This window comes from Oncorhynchus clarkii, unplaced genomic scaffold, assembly GCF_045791955.1.
Source record: "Oncorhynchus clarkii lewisi isolate Uvic-CL-2024 unplaced genomic scaffold, UVic_Ocla_1.0 unplaced_contig_14042_pilon_pilon, whole genome shotgun sequence".
NCBI lineage: Eukaryota > Metazoa > Chordata > Actinopteri > Salmoniformes > Salmonidae > Oncorhynchus > Oncorhynchus clarkii.
The window spans coordinates 70,099-97,500 of NW_027258112.1; the positions used below are offsets into that span (position 1 = coordinate 70,099).

The 27,402-nt window shown below is 49.2% G+C and overlaps 1 protein-coding gene across 1 annotated transcript in view; it reads left to right on the plus strand.

The window, feature by feature from the left end:
* LOC139395700 (intermembrane lipid transfer protein VPS13B-like) overlaps positions 1-27,402 on the plus strand; it is a 105,359-nt gene that overhangs the window by 67,572 nt on the left and 10,385 nt on the right. Inside the window, exons 7-9 of the mRNA XM_071143038.1 lie at positions 15,165-15,367; positions 22,106-22,346; positions 26,092-26,276. Of these exons, the coding sequence (XP_070999139.1) occupies positions 15,165-15,367; positions 22,106-22,346; positions 26,092-26,276 (629 nt within the window). The remainder of the gene's footprint in view (positions 1-15,164; positions 15,368-22,105; positions 22,347-26,091; positions 26,277-27,402) is intronic.

Sequence of the window (27,402 nt, forward strand, 5' to 3'; positions counted from 1 at the left end):
CCTAGAGGGGAGTAGTTTACTGTCCAGGTACAGGGGGGGGGGCAGCCTATACCTGCACCTAGAGGGGAGTAGTTTACTGTCCAGGTACAGGGAGGGGGGGCTGCCCTATACCTGCACCTAGAGGGGAGTAGTTTACTGTCCAGGTACTGGGGGGGGGGCTGCCCTATACCTGCACCTAGAGGGGAGTAGTTTACTGTCCAGGTACAGGGGGGGGGGGGGGGCTGCCCTATACCTGCACCTAGAGGGGAGTAGTTTACTGTCCAGGTACAAGGGGGGGCTGCCCTATACCTGCACCTAGAGGGGAGTAGTTTACTGTCCAGGTACAGGGGGGGGCTGCCCTATACCTGCACCTAGAGGGGAGTAGTTTACTGTCCAGGTACAGGGGGGGGGGCTGCCCTATACCTGCACCTAGAGGGGAGTAGTTTACTGTCCAGGTACAGGGGGGGGGCTGCCCTATACCTGCACCTAGAGGGGAGTAGTTTACTGTCCAGGTACAGGGGGGGGGGGGGCAGCCTATACCTGCACCTAGAGGGGAGTAGTTTACTGTCCAGGTACAGGGGGGGGGCTGCCCTATACCTGCACCTAGAGGGGAGTAGTTTACTGTCCAGGTACAGGGGGGGGGCTGCCCTATACCTGCACCTAGAGGGGAGTAGTTTACTGTCCAGGTACAGGGGGGGGGCTGCCCTATACCTGCACCTAGAGGGGAGTAGTTTACTGTCCAGGTACAGGGGGGGGGCTGCCCTATACCTGCACCTAGAGGGGAGTAGTTTACTGTCCAGGTACAGGGGGGGGGGCTGCCCTATACCTGCACCTAGAGGGGAGTAGTTTACTGTCCAGGTACAGGGGGGGGGCTGCCCTATACCTGCACCTAGAGGGGAGTAGTTTACTGTCCAGGTACAGGGGGGGGGCTGCCTATACCTGCACCTAGAGGGGAGTAGTTTACTGTCCAGGTACAGGGGGGGGGGGTGCCCTATACCTGCACCTAGAGGGGAGTAGTTTACTGTCCAGGTACAAGGGGGGGCTGCCCTATACCTGCACCTAGAGGGGAGTAGTTTACTGTCCAGGTACAGGGGGGGGGCTGCCCTATACCTGCACCTAGAGGGGAGTAGTTTACTGTCCAGGTACAGGGGGGGGGCTGCCCTATACCTGCACCTAGAGGGGAGTAGTTTACTGTCCAGGTACAGGGGGGGGGCTGCCCTATACCTGCACCTAGAGGGGAGTAGTTTACTGTCCAGGTACAGGGGGGGGGGCTGCCCTATACCTGCACCTAGAGGGGAGTAGTTTACTGTCCTTAAAGATCTCATCAAGCCTGTCTGTCTGTCTCCTAGTACCTTGGTGAGGGCCCTTAAAGATCTCATCAAGCCTGTCTGTCTGTCTCCTAGTACCTTGGTGAGGGCCCTTAAAGATCTCATCAAGCCTGTCTGTCTGTCTCCTAGTACCTTGGTGAGGGCCCTTAAAGATCTCATCAAGCCTGTCTGTCTGTCTCCTAGTACCTTGGTGAGGGCCCTTAAAGATCTCATCAAGCCTGCCTGTCTGTCTCCTAGTACCTTGGTGAGGGCCCTTAAAGATCTCATCAAGCCTGTCTGTCTGTCTCCTAGTACCTTGGTGAGGGCCCTTAAAGATCTCATCAAGCCTGTCTGTCTGTCTCCTAGTACCTTGGTGAGGGCCCTTAAAGATCTCATCAAGCCTGTCTGTCTGTCTCCTAGTACCTTGCTGAGGGCCCTTAAAGATCTCATCAAGCCTGTCTGTCTGTCTCCTAGTACCTTGGTGAGGGCCCTTAAAGATCTCATCAAGCCTGTCTGTCTGTCTCCTAGTACCTTGGTGAGGGCCCTTAAAGATCTCATCAAGCCTGTCTGTCTGTCTCCTAGTACCTTGGTGAGGGCCCTTAAAGATCTCATCAAGCCTGTCTGTCTGTCTCCTAGTGCCTTGGTGAGGGCCCTTAAAGATCTCATCAAGCCTGTCTGTCTGTCTCCTAGTACCTTGGTGAGGGCCCTTAAAGATCTCATCAAGCCTGTCTGTCTGTCTCCTAGTACCTTGCTGAGGGCCCTTAAAGATCTCATCAAGCCTGTCTGTCTGTCTCCTAGTACCTTGGTGAAGGCCCTGACCTTAAAGATCTCATCAAGCCTGTCTGTCTGTCTCCTAGTGCCTTGCTGAGGGCCCTTAAAGATCTCATCAAGCCTGTCTGTCTGTCTCCTAGTACCTTGGTGAGGGCCCTTAAAGATCTCATCAAGCCTGTCTGTCTGTCTCCTAGTGCCTTGCTGTCTGTGGCTATAATCCTTCTCAGCATATTTCTCTGTCTGACAGCGGTGCTACCAAACCACCAAACAACACAAGAGGTTAAAATACTCTCTATGAAAGATTTGTAGAGTCCAAGCCCCTGTCATGTGACCTGGGTGAGGCGTAGCTGGGAAGTTAAAGGTCTCTGTGGTTTTGTTTCGCCACAACAAAGTCCTCCTGAATAGAACACAGGAAACGGACCATGATGCATCACTGTTGTGTTCTCCGACCCGTAACCACAACGTTACCATGGAGGAATGACCCGTTCCTGGTCAGGCAAGATATTGTCTGTTTCCCAAATGGCACCTCCTTCACTACGTAGTGCACTACCCTATAGTGCTCTGGTCTAAAGTAGTGCACCACCCTATAGGGCTCTGGTCTAAAGTAGTGCACTACCCTATAGGGCTCTGGTCTAAAGTAGTGCCCTACCCCATAGGGCTCTGGTCTAAAGTAGTGCCCTACCCCATAGGGCTCTGGTCTAAAGTAGTGTCCTGTCCCATAGGGCTCTGGTCTAAAGTAGTGCCCTACCCCGTAGGGCTCTGGTCTAAAGTAGTGCCCTGTCCCATAGGGCTCTGGTCTCTCTGACTAAATGTCTCTGACTAAACCTCTCTGACTAAACCTATCTGATCGGACCTCACTGACTAAACCTGTGACTAAACCTCTCTGACTAAACCTCTCTGACTAAACCTCTCTGACCGGATCTCTCTGACTAAACCTTTCTGATCTGACTAAATGTTTCTGACTAAACCTCTCTGACTAATCCTCTCTGACTGGACCTCTCTGACTAAACCTCTTTGAGTAAACCCTCTCTGACTAAACCTATCTGACCGGATCTCTCTGACTAAACCTCTCTGACTAAACCTCTCTGACTAAACCTCTCTGACTAAACCTCTCTGACTAAACCTCTCCGACTGAACCTCTCTGACTAAACCTCTCTGACTAAACCTCTCTGACTAAACCTCTCTGACTAAACCTCTCTGACCGGACCTCTCTGACTAAACATCTCTGACTAAACCTCTCTGACTAAATCTCTCTGACCAGATCTCTCTGACTAAATCTCTCTGACCGGACCTCTCTGACCGGACCTCTCTGACCGGACCTCTCTGACCGGACCTCTCTGACTAACCCTCTCTGACTAACCCTCTCTGACTAAACCTCTGACTAAACCTATCTGACCAAACCTCTCTGACTAAACCTCTCTGACTAAACCTTTCTGACCAGACCTCTCTGACTAAATGTCTCTGACTAAACCTCTCTGACCGGACCTCTCTGATCTGACTAAATGTCTCTGACTAAACCTTTCTGACTAAACCTCTCTGACCAAACCTCTCTGACTAATCTCTCTGACCAAACCTCTCTGACTAAACCTCTCTGACCAAACCTCTCCGACTAAACCTCTCTGACTAAACCTCTCTGACTAAATCTCTCTGACTAAACCTCTCTGACTAAACCTCTCTGACTAAACCTGTGACTAAACCTGTGACTAAACCTCTCTGACTAAACCTCTCTGACTAAACCTCTCTGACTAAACCTCTGACTAAACCTCTCTGACTAAACCTCTCTGACTAAACCTCTCTGACTAAACCTCTCTGACTAAACCTCTCTGACTAATCTCTCTGACCAAACCTCTCTGACCAAACCTCTCTGACTAATCTCTCTGACTAAACCTCTCTGACTAATCTCTCTGACTAAACCTCTCTGACTAAACCTCTCTGACTAAACCTCTCTGACTAAACCTCTCTGACCAAACCTCTCTGACTAAACCTCTGACTAAACCTCTCTGACTAAACCTCTGACTAAACCTCTCTGACTAAACCTCTCCGACTAAACCTCTCCGACTAAACCTCTCTGACTAAACCTCTCTGACTAAACCTCTCTGACTAAACCTCTCTGACTAATCTCTCTGACCAAACCTCTCTGACCAAACCTCTCTGACTAATCTCTCTGACCAAACATCTCTGACCAAACCTCTCTGACTAATCTCTCTGACCAAACATCTCTGACTAAACCTCTCTGACTAATCTCTCTGACTAAACCTCTCTTACCAAACCTCTCTGACTAATCTCTCTGACTAAACCTCTCTGACTAATCTCTCTGACTAAACCTCTCTGACTAAACCTCTCCGACTAATCTCTCTGACTAAACCTCTCTGACCAAACCTCTCTGACTAAACCTCTCTGACCAAGCTCTCTGACTAAACCTCTCTGACTAAATCTCTCTGACTAATCTCTCTGACTAAATCTCTCTGACTAAACCTCTCTGACTAAACCTCTCTGACTAAACCTCTCTGTTCCTGCTGTTTATATTGTTTGTTCATCACCATGTGGTGTTTTGATGTTTCCAGAAGGTTTGTCAGGGTTTCCTCCCTAAGCTGTGTTGAGACAAGAAGCCAGAGCAGCAAGTCTCTCAGATCCCCTTTCCGTTTCTCCGTACGCACGTGAACCACCGACCGCCAAGAACAACGGCTGCTTTGGTGTCATGTACATCACGAAGACCTGTCCCGTTATGGTCGGTACCAGAACCAGAGAGTTCTGTTACAACACACTGACACGTTATGGTCGGTACCAGAACCAGAGAGTTCTGTTACTGTTACAACACACTGACACGTTATGGTCGGTACCAGAACCAGAGAGTTCTGTTACAACACACTGACACGTTATGGTCGGTACCAGAACCAGAGAGTTCTGTTACTGTTCAACACACTGACACGTTATGGTCGGTACCGGAACCAGAGAGTTCTGTTACAACACACTGACACGTTATGGTCGGTACCGGAACCAGAGAGTTCTGTTACTGTTCAACACACTGACACGTTATGGTCGGTACCAGAACCAGAGAGTTCTGTTACAACACACTGACACGTTATGGTCGGTACCAGAACCAGAGAGTTATGTTACAACACACTGACACGTTATGGTCGGTACCAGAACCAGAGAGTTCTGTTACAACACACTGACACGTTATGGTCGGTACCAGAACCAGAGAGTTATGTTACAACACACTGACACGTTATGGTCGGTACCAGAACCAGAGAGTTCTGTTACAACACACTGACACATTATGGTCGGTACCAGAACCAGAGAGTTCTGTTACAACACACTGACACGTTATGGTCGGTACCAGAACCAGAGAGTTATGTTACAACACACTGACACGTTATGGTCGGTACCGGAACCAGAGAGTTATGTTACAACACACTGACACGTTATGGTCGGTACCAGAACCAGAGAGTTCTGTTACTGTTACAACACACTGACACGTTATGGTCGGTACCAGAACCAGAGAGTTCTGTTACTGTTACAACACACTGACACGGTATGGTCAGTACCAGAACCAGAGAGTTCTGTTACTGTTACAACACACTGACACGCTATGGTCGGTACCAGAACCAGAGAGTTCTGTTACAACACACTGACACGTTATGGTCGGTACCAGAACCAGAGAGTTCTGTTACAACACACTGACACGCTATGGTCGGTACCAGAACCAGAGCAGAGACTACTTTTCAGGTCATTGATGGAGAGAGGGATGGATGGAGGGAGGGAGAGAGAGAGAGAGAGAGGGGGAGGAAGGGGGAGAGAGAGAGAGAGAGAGGGAGGGAGGGAGAAAGAAAGAGAGGGATGGAGGGAGGGAGGGAGGAAGGGGGAGAGAGAGAGAGAGAGAGGGATGGAGGGAGGGAGGGAGGGAGAAAGAGAGGGATGGAGTGAGGGAGGGAGGGAGGGAGGGAGGGAGGGAGAGAGAAGGATGAATGGAGGGAGGGAGGGAGGGAGGGATGAAGAGAGGGGGATGGAGGGAGGGAGGGAGGGAGGGAGGGAGGGAGGGAGGGGGATGGATGGAGGGAGGGAGAGAGAGAGAAGGATGAATGGATGGAGGGAGGGAGGGAGAGAGAGAAGGATGAATGGATGGAAGGAGGGAGGGAGGGAGAGAAGGATGGATGGAGGGAGAGAGGGAGTTCCAGGATATGTCCTGGCAGTATCAACCTACTATCGGGCCAATAACAGGAGATGGGTAAAAAGGTATATTGGGGTCTGGAAACTCTGAGAGTCACTTCTGTTCACTGAACATAGGGGGTTAGAGGGGGTGGGGAGGGAACAGGGGAGGACAGAGGTTCTCTTGAGGGGGAGGGAGGGAACGGGGGAGGACAGAGTTTCTCTGGGGAGGGAGGGAGGGAACGGGGGAGGACAGAGTTTCTCTGGGGGGAGGGAGGGAACAGGGGAGGACAGAGGTTCTCTGGGGGGGAGTACAGAGTTTCTCTGGGGGGGGTGGGACAGGGGAGGGCAGAGATTCTCTGTGGGGGGGGAACGGGGGAGGACAGAGTTTCTCTGGGGGGAGGGAGGGAACGGGGGAGGACAGAGTTTCTCTGGGGGGGAGGACAAAGTTTCACTGGGGGGGAAGGGGGGAGAACAGAGTTTCTCTCGGGGGGAGGACAGAGTTTCTCTGGGCTTTTAAACCCATCTGCTTCACAGATGTTATATCGGGTTACTTCAGATAAAATGAGTGTCAAATATTTGAATTAAAACCTCAACAATTTGCACTTGTTTACTCAAATCTACATAACTCCGCAGTGAGAACATTCTAGACGCTGTGGCCCGCGCTGATTTTCAACAGCTTTTCAGCTTTCATCCATTTTTGATGTGTTGCCTTTTATAAACACAGTTTCAAAACACTCAGCATGGAAAACAATGGAAAAACGACGAGAGAGGGAGAGAGAGAGGAAGAGAGAGAGGGGGAGAGAGAGGGGGGGAGAGAGAGGGAGAGAGAGGGAGGGAGAGAGGGGGAGAGAGAGGGGGAGGGAGAGAGAGAGGGAGAGAGGGGGGGAGAGGGGGAGGAAGAGAGAGAGAGAGGGATGGAGAGGGGGAGGGAGAGAGAGAGGGGGAGGGAGAGAGAGAGGGGGAGAGAGAGAGGGGGAGGGAGAGGGAGAGTGAGAGGGAGGGATAGGGGGAGAGAGGGAGGGATAGGGGGAGAGAGGGAGGGAGAGAGAGGGAGGGAGAGGGGGAGGGGGAGGGCAAGAGAGGGAGAGAGAAAGAGAGAGGGAAGGGGACAGAGAGTTGTGTTTTCTATGAAAGCTAATCCCTGGTTGGAGGAGGATGACAGCTCTTTAGCTGTGGGGTTCTGACATCTCGCCTGTCGAGATGAGATTTATCACTAAGTGATTCTGTTGTTGACTATAAACACCATGTCCTCTTGGTGCAGAGCCTCATGTCCACTAGTCAGGCTGATGGTCATGGAGACCCACTGAGACGTTTCCTCCTAGTCTGACCCAGGCTGATGGTCATGGAGACCCACTGAGACGTTTCCTCCTAGTCTGACCCAGGCTGATGGTCATGGAGACCCACTGAGACGTTTCCTCCTAGTCTGACCCAGGCTGATGGTCATGGAGACCCACTGAGACGTTTCCTCCTAGTCTGACCCAGGCTGATGGTCATGGAGACCCACTGAGACGTTTCCTCCTAGTCTGACCCAGGCTGATGGTCATGGAGACCCACTGAGACGTTTCCTCCTAGTCTGACCCAGGCTGATGGTCATGGAGACCCACTGAGACGTTTCCTCCTAGTCTGACCCAGGCTGATGGTCATGGAGACCCACTGAGACGTTTCCTCCTAGTCTGACCCAGGCTGATGGTCATGGAGCCCCAATGAGACATTTCTTCCTAGTCTGACCCAGGCTGTGTTTCCAAATGGCAGCATATTCCCTGTATAGTGCACTACTCAGAGCCCTCTGGGTTATTCCTCCTACGGGTTGGAGCCCTCGACAGTGATGCATCGTGGGCCGTTTCCTGTGTTCTATCAGACAGATTTTGTTGTGGCGAATCGGGGGTGGGCACTGAAAGTAGTGGACAAAAGGAGTGTGTTGAATAGGGTGCCATTAGGGACATGTTTCACAGCACTGAAACATTGAAACACTAGTCTAGCGTTTTTCTTCCTTGATGGTCGTTGTAGGTTTCTAGATGTTTCTCATCGTCTCTACATGTTTCTCGTCGTCTCTAGATGTTTCTCATCGTCTCTAGATGTTTCTCATCGTCTCTAGATGTTTCTCATTGTCTCTAGATGTTTCTCGTTGTCTCTAGATGTTTCTCGTCGTCTCTAGATATTTCTCATCGTCTCTAGATGTTTCTCATCGTCTCTAGATGTTTCTTGTTGTCTCTAGATGTTTCTCGTCGTCTCTAGATGTTTCTCGTCGTCTCTAGATGTTTCTCGTCGTCTCTAGATGTTTCTCGTCGTCTCTAGATGTTTCTCGTTGTCTCTAGATGTTTCTCATTGTCTCTAGATGTTTCTCGTCGTCTCTAGATGTTTCTAGATGTTTCTCGTCATCTCTAGATGTTTCTAGATGTTTCTCGTTGTCTCTAGATGTTTCTCGTCGTCTCTAGATGTTTCTCGTCGTCTCTAGATGTTTCTCGTGGTCTCTAGATGTTTCTCGTCGTCTCTAGATGTTTTGCATCGTCTCTAGATGTTTCTCGTCGTCTCTAGATGTTTCTCATTGTCTCTAGATGTTTCTCGTCGTCTCTAGATGTTTCTAGATGTTTCTCGTCGTCTCTAGATGTTTCTCGTCGTCTCTAGATGTGTCTCGTTGTTTCTAGATGTTTCCCATCGTTTCTCATCATTTCTAGATGTTTCTCATCGTCTCTAGATGTTTCTCATCGTCTCTAGATCTTTCTCGTCATCTCTATATGTTTCTCGTCGTCTCTAGATGTTTCTCGTCATCTCTAGATGTTTACTGTGGTCTCTAGATGTTTCTCAAAATCTCTAGATGTTTCTCGTCGTCTCTAGATGTTTCTCGTCATCTCTAGATGTTTCTCGTCATCTCTAGATGTTTCTAGTCGTCTCTAGATGTTTCTCGTCGTCTCTAGATGTTTCTCGTCATCTCTAGATGTTTCTAGATGTTTCTCATTGTCTCTAGATGTTTCTCATCGTCTCTAGATGTTTCTCATTGTCTCTAGATGTTTCTCGTCGTCTCTAGATGTTTCTCGTCGTCTCTAGATGTTTCTCGTCATCTCTAGATGTTTCTAGATGTTCCTCGTTGTCTCTAGATGTTCCTCGTTGTCTCTAGATGTTTCTCGTCGTCTCTAGATGTTTCTCGTCGTCTCTAGATGTTTCTCGTCGTCTCTAGATGTTTCTCGTGGTCTCTAGATGTTTCTCGTCATCTCTAGATGTTTCTCGTCGTCTCTAGATGTTTTGCATCGTCTCTAGATGTTTCTCATCGTCTTTAGATGTTTCTCGTCGTCTCTAGATGTTTCTAGATGTTTCTCATTGTCTCTAGATGTTTCTCGTCGTCTCTAGATGTTTCTAGATGTTTCTCATTGTCTCTAGATGTTTCTCGTCGTTTCTAGATGTTTCTCATCGTCTCTAGATGTTTCTCGTCGTCTCTAGATGTTTCTCGTCGTCTCTAGATGTTTCTCGTCATCTCTAGATGTTTCTCGTCGTCTCTAGATGTTTCTCATCATTTCTTAACATTATATCACTTGTTGTCTCTGCCTCCCCCTGCCTCTCTCTTACACACATAGTCCCTGCCTCCCCCTGCCTCTCTCTCTCTCTTACACACAGTCCCTGCCTCCCACTGCCTCTCTCTCTCTCACACACAATCCCTGCCTCCCTCTCTCTCACACACAGACCCTGCCTCCCTCTACCTCTCTCACACAGTCCCTGCCTCCCCCTGCCTCTCTCTCTCTCACATACAGTCCCTGCCTCCCCCTGCCTCTCTCTCTCTCACACACAGACCCTGCCTCCCCCTACCTCTCTCTCACACACAGTCCCTGCCTCCCCCTGCCTTTCTCTCTCTCACACACAGTCCCTGCCCCCCCCCTGCCCCTCTCTCTCTCTCTCACACACAGTCCCTGCTTCCCCCTGCACCTCTCTCTCTCACACACAGTCCCTGCTTCCCCCTGCCTCTCTTTCTCTCTCTCTCTCACACACAGTCCCTGCCTCCCCCTGCACCTCTCTCTCTCACACACAGGCAGGGGCTGGGGGCAGGGACTGTGTGTGAGAGAGAGGCAGGGGGGGGGCAGGGACTGTGTGTGAGAGAGAGAGAGAGAGAGAGAGAGAGAGAGAGAGAGAGAGAGAGGCAGGGGGAGGCAGGGACTGTGTGTGAGAGAGTGAGGGGCAGGGGGGGGCAGGGACTGTGTGTGAGAGAGAGAAAGGCAGGGGGAGGCAGGGACTGTGTGTGAGAGAGAGGTAGGGGGAGGCAGGGTCTGTGTGTGAGAGAGAGAGAGAGGCAGGGGGAGGCAGGGACTGTATGTGAGAGAGAGAGAGGCAGGGGGAGGCAGGGACTGTGTGAGAGAGGTAGAGGGAGGCAGGGTCTGTGTGTGAGAGAGAGGGAGGCAGGGATTGTGTGTGAGAGAGAGAGAGGCAGTGGGAGGCAGGGACTGTGTGTAAGAGAGAGAGAGAGGCAGGGGGAGGCAGGGACTATGTGTGTCCCTCCCCCTGCCTCCCTCTCTCTCTCTCTCTCTCTCTCTCTCTCTCACACACAGTCCCTGCCTCCCCCTGCACCTCTCTCTCTCACACACAGTCCCTGCCTCCCCCTGCCTCTCTCTCTCTCTCTCTCTCTCTCTCTCTCTCTCTCTCTCTCTCTCTCTCTCTCTCTCACACACAGTCCCTGCCCCCCCCCTGCCTCTCTCTCACACACAGTCCCTGCCCCCCCCCTGCCTCTCTCTCACACACAGTCCCTGCCTCCCCCTGCCTCTCTCTCTCTCACACACAGTCCCTGCCCCCCCCCCCCCCCCCCCCCCCTGCCTTCGGTAACATGTTGAAGTCTTGGCTCAGCTTTTCAGGATCCATTTCATTTCGATTGGCCCGTGCCTCCCAGTGAGATAGTTTTCCAAACTCAAAACACATGAAGTGGATAGAGACACGGAGCTGCAGAGCCACCTTAAATCCCCTGGCAACAACAGCTGGCCTTTAGTGGTCCTGGGACATAACAGATGGGGTGTTGGGTGTTTCTGCTCTGATGGCTCTGATGGTCTCAGTCTAATGGCTGTAACATAATGGGACTGACAGTCCTGTGTGTCTCCATACCCTCCAGAGATCTATGGCTGTAACATAATGGGACTGACAGCCCTGTGTGTCTCCATACCCTCCAGAGATCTATGGCTGTAACATAATGGGACTGACAGCCCTGTGTGTCTCCATACCCTCCAGAGACCTATGGCTTTAACATATGGGACTGACAGCCCTGTGTGTCTCCATACCCTCCAGAGACCTATGGCTTTAACATAATGGGACCTGACAGCCCTGTGTGTCTCCATACCCTCCAGAGACCTATGGCTTTAACATATGGGACTGACAGCCCTGTGTGTCTCCATACCCTCCAGAGACCTATGGCTTTAACATAATGGGACCTGACGGCCCTGTGTGTCTCCATACCCTCCAGAGACCTATGGCTTTAACATATGGGACTGACAGCCCTGTGTGTCTCCATACCCTCCAGAGACCTATGGCTTTAACATATGGGACTGACAGCCCTGTGTGTCTCCATACCCTCCAGAGACCTATGGCTTTAACATATGGGACTGACAGCCCTGTGTGTCTCCATACCCTCCAGAGACCTATGGCTTTAACATAATGGGACCTGACGGCCCTGTGTGTCTCCATACCCTCCAGAGACCTATGGCTTTAACATATGGGACTGACAGCCCTGTGTGTCTCCATACCCTCCAGAGACCTATGGCTTTAACATATGGGACCTGATGGCCCTGTGTGTCTCCATACCGTCCAGAGATCTATTGTCTCAAGTCTCCTTTCAGTTGGTCTCGCTACGTAATGATCTGTTTCTCTCTCATAAACTTCACAGTCACACAAGACACCACTCACAAGTGTTGTACAGAAGGACACATGACAAGTGTTGTACAGAAGGACACATGACAAGTGTTGTACAGAAGGACACATGACAAGTGTTGTACAGAAGGACACATGACAAGTGTTGTACAGAAGGACACATGACAAGTTAGAGTTAAGATGTTGTGCTGCCTTCATCTGGAACGTATTGTATAAACACTTTATCTTGATGATCCTCTGCAGTAGACCAGACTCTGTAGTCAGGAGGACAGAGCTGCAGTAGACCCAGACTCTGTAGTCAGGACGACAGAGCTGCAGTAGACCAGACTCTGTAGTCAGGAGGACAGAGCTGCAGTAGACCAGACTCTGTAGTCAAGACGACAGAGCTGCAGTAGACCAGACTCTGTAGTCAGGAGGACAGAGCTGCAGTAGACCAGACTCTGTAGTCAGGAGGACAGAGCTGCAGTAGACCAGACTCTGTAGTCAAGACGACAGAGCTGCAGTAGACCCAGACTCTGTAGTCAAGACGACAGAGCTGCAGTAGACCAGACTCTGTAGTCAGGACGACAGAGCTGCAGTAGACCCAGTGTGTTGTACTGACAGGCCAGGCAGGTCGTATGTTGTACTGACAGGCCAGGCAGGTCGTATGTTGTACTGACAGGCCAGGCAGGTCGTGTGTTGTACTGACAGGCCAGGCAGGTCGTGTGTTGTACTGACAGGCCAGGCAGGTCTAAAAAATATTTAGGGATTGAAAATATGAAATTCAGGAAGCTTTTCCTTCCCCCTGTGTGTTTGTGTCTGTCTGTCTGTTTGTCTGTCTGTCTGTCTGTCTCTGTCTCTCTGTCTGTCTCTCTCTGTCTCTGTGTCTCTGTGTGTGTGTGTCTTTGTGTGTGTCTGTGTGTGTGATGGTAACTTGCTGTCCGTTCGACTCAGGCGTCCAACGGTCAACCATAAATATGAGTGTGGTTCTCCTCTGCTCTCTCCCTGACCACATGATAATAGGCTGGGTGGCAGAATACAGGATGAGCTCACACACACAGAGAGAGGAGAGGAGAGGAGAGGAGAGGAGGGGAGGGGAGAGGAGAGGAGAGGAGAGGAGAGGAGAGGAGAGGAGGGGAGGGGAGGGGAGAGGAGAGGAGAGGAGAGGAGAGGAGAGGAGAGGAGAGAAGAGGAGAGGAGAGGAGAGGAGAGGACTTTAAACTTCCTAATTAGTGAGAATATTAAGATGGTCATCGGGGTTGCAGCTGTGTTTTACCTCATCATGCCGTGGTGCTTTCTGTTCCACCCTGCTCTGGTCATCTGGGCTGGAGGAGAGGATCATGGGAGAAGAGGAGTCTTCTGGCCAGTTGGGATGAGGCTCTCTCTGTTGTAATAGGATGATGATAGCCACAGTTAGTCAGTTCAGTGCTGCTCTGAGAGAGAGGAGGTCTACCTGGGAGTTCCCCCAGCCTAGTGCTTCTCTGAGAGAGGAGGCCTGCCTGGGAGTTCCCCAGCCTAGTGCTGCTCTGAGAGAGAGGAGGCCTGCCTGGGAGTTCCCCAGCCTAGTGCTGCTCTGAGAGAGACGAGGCCTGCCTGGGAGTTCACCAGCCTAGTGCTGCTCTGAGAGAGGAGGCCTGCCTGGGAGCTCCCCAGCCTAGTGCTGCTCTGAGAGAGAGGAGGCCTGCCTGGGAGTTCCCCAGCCTAGTGCTGCTCTGAGAAAGGAGGCCTACCTGGATCATGTCAGCACAAGGCCGCAGCGCACACAGAATGAAAACAAGACAGAGGTTTTGGTTATTGTAAACAGCGGGAGCAAAACAAGTGGTGGAACAACAGAGCAGTTAGTTCCGTGTTCTCTGGGTTCCCCGGCAGGCAGGCAGCAGTTTAAAGGGCCATTAAAGAGTTGGTTCTCTGGGTTCCCCGGCAGGCAGGCAGCAGTTTAAAGGGCCATTAAAGAGTTGGTTCTCTGGGTTCCCCGGCAGGCAGGCAGCAGTTTAAAGGGCCATTAAAGAGTTGGTTCTCTGGGTTCCCCGGCAGGCAGGCAGCAGTTTAAAGGGCTGTTAAAGAGTTGGTTCTCTGGGTTCCCCGGCAGGCAACAGTTTATAGGGCCATTAAAGAGTTGGTTCTCTGGGTTCCCCGGCAGGCAACAGTTTAAAGGGCTGTTAAAGAGTTGGTTCTCTGGGTTCCCCGGCAGGCAGCAGTTTAAAGGGCCATTAAAGAGTTGGTTCTCAGGACAGATTACTCATACACAGGACAGCATCCAAGTGTTCTGTTGACTGACAGACCAGACCAGACCAGAGACGCACGTCCATTGTCAGCGATTGGCGGAGACCAAGGTTTATGGAGATTTATGAGATCATCGAGCTTGGGTCCTAACCAAGGTCGTAGCCGAGGTCAGTCCCTCTGTCACGACTGGAAGGAGATGGACTGAGCCAGAACTGTCCTGTGTTTGTCTGACCAAGTGTCTGTCTGGGTTCACACGTCTCACTGTAGGAACCAACGGCTAGCTCATCTGCTTCTCATCAAGTTCAACTGTGGTATTTGGGTGTTGTGATGTTGGAGAGGTACAAGACAGGGATGTCCTCTCTCTCCTTTGCTCTTTGTTTAGCGTTAAAAGGGGTTTGGAGTTAAAGGGGAAGCTCACCAATTTTTGTTACATGTAGACTTATTTTCACTCTTTCTGTGCTTGTACTTGAGCCCCAAAACCATTTTTTTTTTTCGGAGCAGAAATTTGCCCTAATTACACTTGCCGTTAACTACAATGCGTTATGAAAATGTGCCTGAAGCATGTTATAAAGCATGTTATAAACTATGTTATAAAGCATGTTATAAACTATGTTATAAAGCATGTTATAAAGCATGTTATAAACTATGTTATAAACTATGTTATAAACTATGTTATAAACTATGTTATAAACTATGTTATAAACTATGTTATAAACTATGTTATAAACTATGTTATAAACTATGTTATAAACTATGTTATAAACTATGTTATAAAGCATGTTATAAAGCATGTTATAAACCACTGCAAACCAACTCATTGTACGTTAGAGGTGTTTAAAGCTACAAGGTGCCCAGCTCTACGTTACACAAACCTTTTACTGATGGTTTATACTGTATGTCTCTCTGTGCTCCGTGTAGACCCGGTCCAGTCAGTCTCAGTGCTGTTGGAGCTGCAGGATATCCTGTTGAGGACGGGTCTGAAGGATCGGAGCCGTCTGCTGCTGGGGCCTTTCTCCTGTAGCGCCGCCCTAGAGGCCAGGTGGTGTAGGCACAGCAGCAGTCCTGAACCTGAGACTGGGACCCCTAAACTACTGCTGGACCTGAAGGGAGGCCTACTGCAGGTGAGCGGGAACACCCACAATCCTCTGGTTGGAGGCTCCCTGATTTCCTCCTCATTCCTTCCTGATTCCGGGAATTCTTCCAACCAGGTTTTCTGGGAAACTAACAGAATTTAGAGAAATCTATCAGATTATTTACAACCCTGTGTGCCATTCTCACCCTAATTCAGTAACATAGAGTTAGTCCACCTTTCTGTCAGAGATCTGATGAGACCAAACATTTTCCCCATACTGTCATTCATCACCCTAATGACCTCACCCTAATGACCTCTACTGGTTATTCATCACTCTAATGACCTCTACTAATGACCTCTACTGGTTATTCATCACTCTAATGACCTCTACTAATGACCTCTACTGGTTATTCATCACTCTAATGACCTCTACTAATGACCTCTACTGGTTATTCATCACTCTAATGACCTCTACTAATGACCTCTACTGGTTATTCATCACTCTAATGACCTCTACTAATGACCTCTACTGTTATTCATCACCCTAATGACCTCTACTGGTTATTCATCACCCTAATGACCTCTACTGGTTATTCATCACTCTAATGACCTCTACTGGTTATTCATCACTCTAATGACCTCTACTGGTTATTCATCACCCTAATGACCTCTACTGGTTATTCATCACCCTAATGACCTCTACTGGTTATTCATCACTCTAATGACCTCTACTGGTTATTCATCACCCTAATGACCTCTACTAATGACCTCTACTGTTATTCATCACTCTAATGACCTCTACTAATGACCTCTACTGTTATTCATCACCCTAATGACCTCTACTGTTATTCATCACCCTAATGACCTCTACTGGTTATTCATCACCCTAATGACCTCTACTGGTTATTCATCACTCTAATGACCTCTACTGGTTATTCATCACTCTAATGACCTCTACTGGTTATTCATCACCCTAATGACCTCTACTGGTTATTCATCACTCTAATGACCTCTACTGGTTATTCATCACCCTAATGACCTCTACTAATGACCTCTACTGTTATTCATCACTCTAATGACCTCTACTAATGACCTCTACTGGTTATTCATCACTTTAATGACTGTTAGGGATCGACTGGTACTTCTACTGTTAGGGATCGACTGGTACTTCTACTGTTAGGGATCGACTGGTACTTCTACTGTTAGGGATCGACTGGTACCTCTACTGTTAGGGTACAGACTGGTACTTCTACTGTTAGGGTACAGACTGGTACTTCTACTGTTAGGGTACAGACTGGTACTTCTACTGTTAGGGTACAGACTGGTACTTCTACTGTTAGGGTACAGACTGGTACTTCTACTGTTAGGGTACAGACTGGTACTTCTACTGTTAGGGTACAGACTGGTACTTCTACTGTTAGGGTACAGACTGGTACTTCTACTGTTAGGGATCGACTGGTACTTCTACTGTTAGGGTACAGACTGGTACTTCTACTGTTAGGGATCGACTGGTACTTCTACTGTTAGGGTACAGACTGGTACTTCTACTGTTAGGGTACAGACTGGTACTTCTACTGTTAGGGATCGACTGGTACTTCTACTGTTAGGGTACAGACTGGTACTTCTACTGTTAGGGTACAGATGGGTACTTCTACTGTTAGGGTGAAGACTGGTACTTCTACTGTTAGGGTACAGACTGGTACTTCTACTGTTAGGGTACAGACTGGTACTTCTACTGTTAGGGATCGACTGGTACTTCTACTGTTAGGGTGCAGACTGGTACTTCTACTGTTAGGGTACAGACTGGTACTTCTACTGTTAGGGATCGACTGGTACTTCTACTGTTAGGGTACAGATGGGTACTTCTACTGTTAGGGTGAAGACTGGTACTTCTACTGTTAGGGTACAGACTGGTACTTCTACTGTTAGGGTACAGACTGGTACTTCTACTGTTAGGGTACAGATGGGTACTTCTACTGTCAGGGTACAGACTGGTACTTCTAATGTTAGGGTACAGACTGGTACTTCTACTGTTAGGGATCGACTGGTACTTCTACTGTTAGGGTACAGATGGGTACTTCTACTGTTAGGCTGAAGACTGGTACTTCTACTGTTAGGGATCGACTGGTACTTCTACTGTTAGGGATCGACTGGTACTTCTACTGTTAGGGTACAGACTGGTACTTCTACTGTTAGGGATCGACTGGTACTTCTACTGTTAGGGTACAGACTGGTACTTCTACTCTTAGGGATCGACTGGTACTTCTACTGTTAGGGATCGACTGGTACTTCTACTGTTAGGGATCGACTGGTACTTCTACTGTTAGGGATCGACTGGTACTTCTACTGTTAGGGTACAGACTGGTACTTCTACTGTTAGGGTACAGACTGGTACTTCTACTGTTAGGGATCGACTGGTACTTCTACTGTTAGGGATCGACTGGTACTTCTACTGTTAGGGTACAGACTGGTACTTCTACTGTTAGGGTACAGACTGGTACTTCTACTGTTAGGGATCGACTGGTACTTCTACTGTTAGGGTACAGACTGGTACTTCTACTCTTAGGGATCGACTGGTACTTCTACTGTTAGGGATCGACTGGTACTTCTACTGTTAGGGATCGACTGGTACTTCTACTGTCAGGGTACAGACTGGTACTTCTACTGTTAGGGTACAGACTGGTACTTCTACTGTTAGGGATCGACTGGTACTTCTACTGTTAGGGTACAAACTGGTACTTCTACTGTTAGGGTACAGACTGGTACTTCTACTGTTAGGGATCGACTGGTACCTCTACTGTTAGGGTACAGACTGGTACTTCTACTGTTAGGGATCGACTGGTACTTCTACTGTTAGGGATCGACTGGTACTTCTACTGTCAGGGTACAGACTGGTACTTCTACTGTTAGGGATCGACTGGTACTTCTACTGTTAGGGTACAGATGGGTACTTCTACTGTTAGGGTGAAGACTGGTACTTCTACTGTTAGGGTACAGACTGGTACTTCTACTGTTAGGGTACAGACTGGTACTTCTACTGTTAGGGTATAGACTGGTACTTCTACTGTTAGGGTACAGACTGGTACTTCTACTGTTAGGGTACAGATGGGTACTTCTACTGTTAGGGCGAAGACTGGTACTTCTACTGTTAGGGTACAGACTGGTACTTCTACTGTTAGGGTACAGACTGGTACTTCTACTGTTAGGGTACAGACTGGTACTTCTACTGTTAGGGTACAGACTGGTACTTCTAATGTCAGGGTACTGCTGTAAGTGTTCCACATTACAACAGGGGGAAACTTCTTGATGTTTTGTCTAATGCACTTATTGCGAGCCATTAACAGAAAGATCAGTCACAACTCAGCACTTAATACATAATCAAACATTTCCTTCTGCAAATACGGAGTGTTTGTGGTGTTTTAATGAAGTCTTGTACAAAAACCACCCAAATTCCTCCAAACTTGAGAAATACCCACATTTTCCTGTTTTTACGTTTAGTCACCCTCCTCCACAGCAGAGTAGAGCCCAGTCTGGTTCTGTGTCTCAACTGTTTTTTGACTCAGAGATTCCTGCCTTCCTGTCCAAACCCCATCCCCAACCCAACCCCACGCCCCATCCTTAACCCCCAATCCCAACCCCCAGCCCATCCCCAACCCCATCATTAACCCCCAACCCCATTCCAAACTCTCAACCCCATCCCCAACCCCATCATTAACCCCCAACCCCATCTCAAACTCTCAACCCCATCCCGAACTCTACCAAAATCTCCAAACCAATCCTTAACCCCTAACCCCATCCTTAACCCCCAACCCCATCCTTAACCCCCAAACCCATCCTTAACCCCCAGCCCCATCCTTAACCCCCAACCCCATCCTTAACCCCCAACCCAATCCTTAACCCCAACCCCATCCTTAACCCCCAAACCAATCCTTAACCCCAACCCCATCCTTAACCCCTAACCCCATCCTTAACCCCCAAACCCATCCTTAACCCCTAACCCCATCCTTAACTCCATCCTTAACCCCCAACCCCATCCTTAACCCCCAAACCCATCCTTAACCCCCAGCCCCATCCTTAACCCCTAACCCCATCCTTAACCCCTAACCCCATCCTTAACTCCATCCTTAACCCTCAGCCCCAACCCCATCCTTAACCCCCAAACCCATCCTTAACCCCCAGCCCCATCCTTAACCCCCAACCCCATCCTTAACCCCCAACCCAATCCTTAACCCCAACCCCATCCTTAACCCCCAACCCCATCCTTAACCCCAACCCCATCCTTAACCCCCAACCCCATCCTTAACCCCAACCCCATCCTTAACCCCCAACCCCATCCTTAACCCCCAACCCCATCCTTAACTCCATCCTTAACCCTCAGCCCCAACCCCATCCTTAATCTCCAAACCAATCCTTAACCCCAACCCCATCCTTAACCCCCAACCCCATCCTTAACCCCCAAACCCATCCTTAACCCCCAGCCCCATCCTTAACCCCCAGCCCCATCCTTAACCCCCAGCCCCATCCTTAACCCCCAACCCCATCCTCAACCCCCAACCCATCCTTAACCCTCACCCTAACCCCAACAACTCAACACTTAATACATAATCATACACTTCCTTCTGCAAATACAGAGGATTGGGTTTGTGGTGTTTTAATGAAGTCCTGTACAAAAACCACCCAAATTCCTCCAAACTTGAGAAATACCCACATTTTCCTGTTTGTACGTTTAGTCACCCTCCTCCACAGCAGAGTAGAGCCCAGTCTGGTTCTGTGTCTCAACTGTTTCTTCTCAACTGAGATTTCTGCCTTCCTGACCAAACCCATTCCCCAAGCCCTAGCCCAACCCCCCACCCCATTCTTATCCCCCCGCCCCATACTTAACCCCCAATCTCAACCCCAACCCCCAGCCCACATCCAACCCCATCATTAACCCCCAACCCCATTCCAAACTCTCAATCCCATCCCCAACCCCATCCTTAACCCTCACCCCAACCCCTTCCCGAAATCTACCCTCTCCTTAACCCCCAACCCCAGCCTCAACCCCATCCTTACCCCTCAGCCCCAACACCATCCTTAATCCCCAAACCCATCCTTAACCCCCAAACCCATCCTTAACCCCAACCCCATGCTTAACCCCCAACCTTAACCCCCAACCCTATCCTTCACCCTCTACCCCATTCTTAACCCCCAACACATCCTTAACCCCCGAACCCATCCTTAACCCCCGAACCTATCCTTAACCCCAACCCCATCCTTAACCCCAACCCCATCCTTAACCCCCAACCCCATCCTTAACCCCCAACCCCATCCTTAACCCCCAACCCCATCCTTAACCCCCAACCCCATCCTTAACCCCCAGCCCCATCCTTAACCCCCAGCCCCAACCCCATCCTTTACCCCAACCCCATTCTTAACCCCCAACCCCATCCTTAACCCCCAGCCCCAACCACATCCTTTACCCCAACCCCATTCTTAACCCCCAACCCCATCATTAACCCCATTCTTAACCCCTAGCTCCTAGCCCCAACCCCATCCTTAAACCCAAACCCCATTCTTAACCCCCAACCCCATCATTAACCCCAACCCCATTCTTTACCCCAACCCCATCCTTAACCCCTAACGTTATCCTTAACCCCCAACCCCATCCTTAACCCCCAACCCCGTTCTTTACACCAACCCCAACCTTAACTCCTAAACCCATCCTTAACCCCCAACCCCATCCTTAACCCCCAACCCCATCCTTAACCCCCAACCCCATCCTTAACCCCCAGCCCCATCCTTAACCCCCAGCCCCAACCCCATCCTTTACCCCAACCCCATTCTTAACCCCCAGCCCCATCCTTAACCCCCAGCCCCAACCACATCCTTTACCCCAACCCCATTCTTAACCCCCAACCCCATCATTAACCCCCAACCCCAGTCTTTACCCCAACCCCATCCTTAACCCCCAACCCCATCCTTAACCCCATTCTTAACCCCTAGCTCCTAGCCCCAACCCCATCCTTAAACCCAAACCCCATTCTTAACCCCCAACCCCATCATTAACCCCAACCCCATTCTTTACCCCAACCCCATCCTTAACCCCTAACGTTATCCTTAACCCCCAACCCCATCCTTAACCCCCAACCCCGTTCTTTACACCAACCCCAACCTTAACTTAAACCCATCCTTAACCCCCAACCCCATCCTTAACCCTCAGCCCCAACCCCATCCTTTACCCCAACCCCATCCTTTACCCCAACCCCATCCTTAACCCATCCCCATCCTTACCCCCAACCTTAACCCCCAGCCCCATCCTTAACCCCCAACCCCATGCTTAACCCCCGTCCTTAACTCCCAACCCCATCCTTAACCCCCAACCCCATCCTTAACCCCCAACCTTAACCCCCAACCCCAACCTTAACCCCCAACCCCATCTTTAACCCCCAACCTTAACCCCCAACCCCATCCTTAACCCCCAACCCCATCCTTAACTCCACCTTAACCCCCAACCCCATCCTTAACCCCCAACCCCATCCTTAACTCCACCTTAACCCCCAACCCCACCTTAACTTCCAACCCCATCCTTAACCCTCAACCCCATCCTTAACCCCCAACCCCGTGCTTAACCCCCAACCTTAACCCCCAACCCCATCCTTAACCCCCAACCCCATCCTTAACTCCACCTTAACCCCCAACCCCATCCTTAACCCCCAACCCCAACCTTAACCCCCAACCCCATCCTTAACCCCATCCTACCCTGTACAGTAGTACCCTGTCTTGTAATATTCTCCTTGTGTGTGTTTAGGTGTTCTGGGGCCAGGAGCATGTAAACTGTCTGCGGCTGGTGTATGAACACCTGCAGGCCTACCTCCAGAGGAACCAGGGATCTGGGTCAGGGGCTGGGACTGGGTCTGGGTCAGGGTCTGAAGAGGAAAAGCCCCCCATTGACACCCAGTCACCCCCCTCCCCTGAATCCCCCTCCCCCAGGACAGAACACAGCTCTGATGACCTCCGCACCGGGCTGTTCCAGTACATACAGAACTCAGGTAACCATCATACCTCACTACTACCTATTCACCTGTTTCTCAGGTAATAACACACTGTTACTATCTATTAGATACAGGTAATAACACACTGTAACTATCTATTAGATACAGGACTCAGGTAATAACACACTGTTGCTATCTATTAGATACAGGACTCAGGTAATAACACACTGTTACTATCTATTAGATACAGGTAATAACACACTGTTACTATCTATTAGATACAGGTAATAACACACTGTTACTATCTATTAGATACAGGACTCAGGTAATAACACACTGTTACTATCTATTAGATACAGGACTCAGGTAATAACACACTGTTACTATCTATTAGATACAGGTAATAACACACTGTTACTATCTATTAGATACAGGTAATAACACACTGTTACTATCTATTAGATACAGGACTCAGGTAATAACACACTGTTACTATCTATTAGATACAGGACTCAGGTAATAACACACTGTTACTATCTATTAGATACAGGACTCAGGTAATAACACACTGTTACTATCTATTAGATACAGGACTCAGGTAATAACACACTGTTACTATCTATTAGATACAGGTAATAACACACTGTTATTATCTATTAGATACAGGACTCAGGTAATAACACACTGTTACTATCTATTAGATACAGGACTCAGGTAATAACACACTGTTACTATCTATTAGATACAGGTAATAACACACTGTTACTATCTATTAGATACAGGTAATAACACACTGTTACTATCTATTAGATACAGGACTCAGGTAATAACACACTGTTACTATCTATTAGATACAGGACTCAGGTAATAACACACTGTTACTATCTATTAGATACAGGACTCAGGTAATAACACACTGTTACTATCTATTAGATACAGGTAATAACACACTGTTACTATCTATTAGATACAGGACTCAGGTAATAACACACTGTTACTATCTATTAGATACAGGACTCAGGTAATAACACACTGTTACTATCTATTAGATACAGGACTCAGGTAATAACACACTGTTACTATCTATTAGATACAGGTAATAACACACTGTTACTATCTATTAGATACAGGTAATAACACACTGTTACTATCTATTAGATACAGGTAATAACACACTGTTACTATCTATTAGACACAGGTAATAACACACCTCATTACAGTCAATATGGCAACAGGACAGCAGAATATGGAGACGTTGGTGTGAAAGACCTTTATAATTATATAAGGTGGTGGTGGAACAGAACGATCAGGGCTTCTGCACATGGAATAGAACAAGTTCCCAAACAGAAAGGGAATCAGGGCTTCTGCATGTGGAATAGAACGAGTTCCCAAACACTCTTCAGCCCCGCTTGAACAGAAAGGGAATCGGGGCTTCTGCATGTGGAATAGAACGAGTTCCCAAACAGAAAGGGGATCAGGGCTTCTGCATGTGGAATAGAACGAGTTCCCAAACAGAAAGGGGATCAGGGCTTCTGCATGTGGAATAGAACGAGTTCCCAAACACGCTTCAGCCCCACTTGAACAGAAAGGGGATCGGGGCTTCTGCATGTGGTCTCAGAGAGGAAGACATTACAGTCTGTTTCCAGTAAAACACAGTTTGTTCTCCTCCCTGGGCACGCTGTCTTCCTCCCGGACTCTCACACACGGTGGAGAGAGATCAAACCCTCTCCTCGCCCTATCAGCTATCTGCCCTGTCAGCCGTGGTCAGTCAGTCTCTCCTCTCCTTGTTTGTTGCATCTTTGATGCATTTAATACAGCTCTTTCCTCTTAATGGAGACAGGAGGCCTTCCTTCCCAGCAGTAAAAACAGTAGAGAGTCTGTCTGCAACATGTTGTGACCGACGGCCAGGGAGCTGGTGCTGGGTGGGGGGTCCTCAGACCTGGGTTCAAATAGCATCCGTTTTGTTAATTTGACTCTTTGATTGTTCGTGTCTTTGAGTAGCTAGCTGGGCAGGATGTGTGACTTTTGGGATGACTCCATTGGTTCCACGGTGCCAGGCGGGCTCAAACAACAAGCCCAGATTAGAGAAAACAATACTAGTATCAGTCAGTTCTAACCGTAGTCCTGAGGCCACGGTGACGGGAGGCAGGAAGTAGCAGCTGGGTCGGTACGTTCCCTAGAAGTGCCAGGTAGTCCTGATGCCACTGTGACGGGAGGCAGGAAGTAGCAGCTGGGTCGGTACGTTCCCTAGAAGTGCCAGGTAGTCCTGAGGCCACGGTGACGAGAGGCAGGAAGTAGCAGCTGGGTCGGTACGTTCCCTAGAAGTACCAGGTAGTCCTGAGGCCACGGTGTCGGGAGGCAGGAAGTAGCAGCTGGGTCGGTACGTTCCCTAGAAGTGCCAGGTAGTCCTGAGGCCATGGTGGCAGGAAGTAGCAGCTGGGTCGGTACGTTCCCTAGAAGTGCCAGGTAGTCCTGAGGCCATGGTGGCGGAAGGCAGGAAGTAGCAGCTGGGTCGGTACGTTCCCTAGAAGTGCCAGGTAGTCCTGAGGCCACGGTGACGGGAGGCAGGAAGTAGCAGCTGGGTCGGTACGTTCCCTAGAAGTGCCAGGTAGTCCTGAGGCCACGGTGACGGGAGGCAGGAAGTAGTAGCTGGGTCGGTACGTTCCCTAGAAGTGCCAGTTAGTCCTGAGGCCACGGTGACGGGAGGCAGGAAGTAGTAGCTGGGTCGGTACGTTCCCTAGAAGTGCCAGGTAGTCCTGAGGCCACGGTGACGGGAGGCAGGAAGTAGCAGCTGGGTCGGTACGTTCCCTAGAAGTGCCAGGTAGTCCTGAGGCCACGGTGACGGGAGGCAGGAAGCAGCAGCTGGGTCGGTACGTTCCCTAGAAGTGCCAGGTAGTCCTGAGGCCACGGTGACGGGAGGCAGGAAGTAGTAGCTGGGTCAGTACGTTCCCTAGAAGCGCCAGGTAGTCCTGAGGCCACGGTGACGGGAGGCAGGAAGTAGCAGCTGGGTCGGTACGTTCCCTAGAAGCGCCAGGTAGTCCTGAGGCCACGGTGACGGGAGGCAGGAAGTAGTAGCTGGGTCAGTACGTTCCCTAGAAGCCAGTTAAACAAGACATGAAGGAGAACGGAACCATGAAAGCTGCTCTCTTCATCCATAACATTACCAAACACAAGCTGAGCCACTGTGAAAACAACATATCGTCTACCTTCAAGTGGGCTGCCGAGATGGAGAGAGAAACAGAGAGAGAGAGAGATCAGAGACAGACAGAGAGAAAGAGAGTGAGACAGAGAGAGAGAGACAGAGACAGAGAGAGAGAAAGAGAGAGAGAGAAAGACAGAGAGAGAGAAAGACAGAGAGAGAGACAGAGAAAGAGAGAGAGAGAAAGACAGAGAGAAAGAGAGACAGACAGAGAGAAAGAGAGAGAGTGCTGCAGATCTAATAGACTACAGAGAACTAGACTAGAGGACAAATTAAAACATATTTTCTGGCACGAGAAGCCCAGTGTTTGTTCCCCTGAGGACCAAAACATAAATTCTGCACTTTACTTTTTATCTAATAAACAGTTTTCCAAACGGCAGCCATGACCAACATCACACACACACACACACACACACACACACACACACACACACACACACACACACACACACACACACACACACACACACACGTGTGAGCACATACACACACACACTCGCTCACACACACACACGCGGGGGGGCACACAAAGCTGTGAGTTTGTTGCAACATTTCAACACAAGTTTTTGTGTTGAATGACCTCCTTCCTGTCTCCCCCCTCAGCCTATCAGAAACTACCTGGTCCATATGAGGTTGTGTTCTATAACGAAACAGACGACAGTCCAGGAGTCATGTTGTGGCGTTACCCAGAATCCCGTGTGTTGACCTTCGTACGCATCACTCCAGTCCCCTTCAACACCACCGAGGACCCCGAGATCAGCACCGCAGACCTGGGAGACAGACTAAAGGTTGGTACCATACTATCTGTCTGTCTGTCTGTCTGTCTGTCTGTCTCTCTGTCTGTCTGTCTCTCTGTCTGTCTATCTGTCTGTCTCTCTGTCTGTCTGTCTGTCTGTCTGTCTGTCTGTCTGTCTGTCTGTCTGTCTGTCTGTCTATCGACCTCTCTACCTACCTACCTCTCTACCTACCTACCTCCCTCCTTACCTCCATACTTACCTACCTTGGGCTATGCTAAAAACTCTGGCATTAGGTTAATACCCATTATAATAATATTTAGTCTGTTTTGATCCAGATGTAGAAACGTGATCTGTTTTGGATTCAGATGTAGAAACGTGATCTGTTTTGATGTAGAAACACAATCTGTTCTGATTGAGATGTAGAAACGTGATCTGTTTTGGATTCAGATGTAGAAACGTGATCTGTTTCGATGTAGAAACGTGATCTGTTTTGGATTCAGATGTAGAAACGTGATCTGTTTTGGATCCAGATGTAGAAACGCGATCTGTTTTGATGTAGAAAAGCGATCTGTTTTGATGTAGAAACGCGATCTGTTTTGGTTTCAGATGTAGAAACGTGATCTGTTTTGGATCCAGATGTAGAAACGCGATCTGTTTTGGATTCAGATGTAGAAACGCGATCTGTTTTGGATCCAGATGTAGAAACGCGATCTGTTTTGGATTCAGATGTAGAAACGCGATCTGTTTTGGATCCAGATGTAGAAACGCGATCTGTTTTAGATTCAGATGTAGAAACGTGATCTGTTTTGGATTCAGATGTAGAAACGCGATCTGTTTGGGATTCAGATGTAGAAACGCGATCTGTTTTGGATCCAGATGTAGAAACGCGATCTGTTTCGATCCAGATTTAGAAACGCGATCTGTTTTGGATTCAGATGTAGAAACGCGATCTGTTTCGATCCAGATGTAGAAACGCGATCTGTTTTGGATTCAGATGTAGAAACGCGATCTGTTTTGGATTCAGATGTAGAAACGCGATCTGTTTCGATCCAGATGTAGAAACGCGATCTGTTTAGCTGTAGAAACGCGATCTGTTTTGATGTAGAAACGCGATCTGTTTTGATGTAGAAACGCGATCTGTTTTGGATCCAGATGTAGAAACGCGATCTGTTTTGAT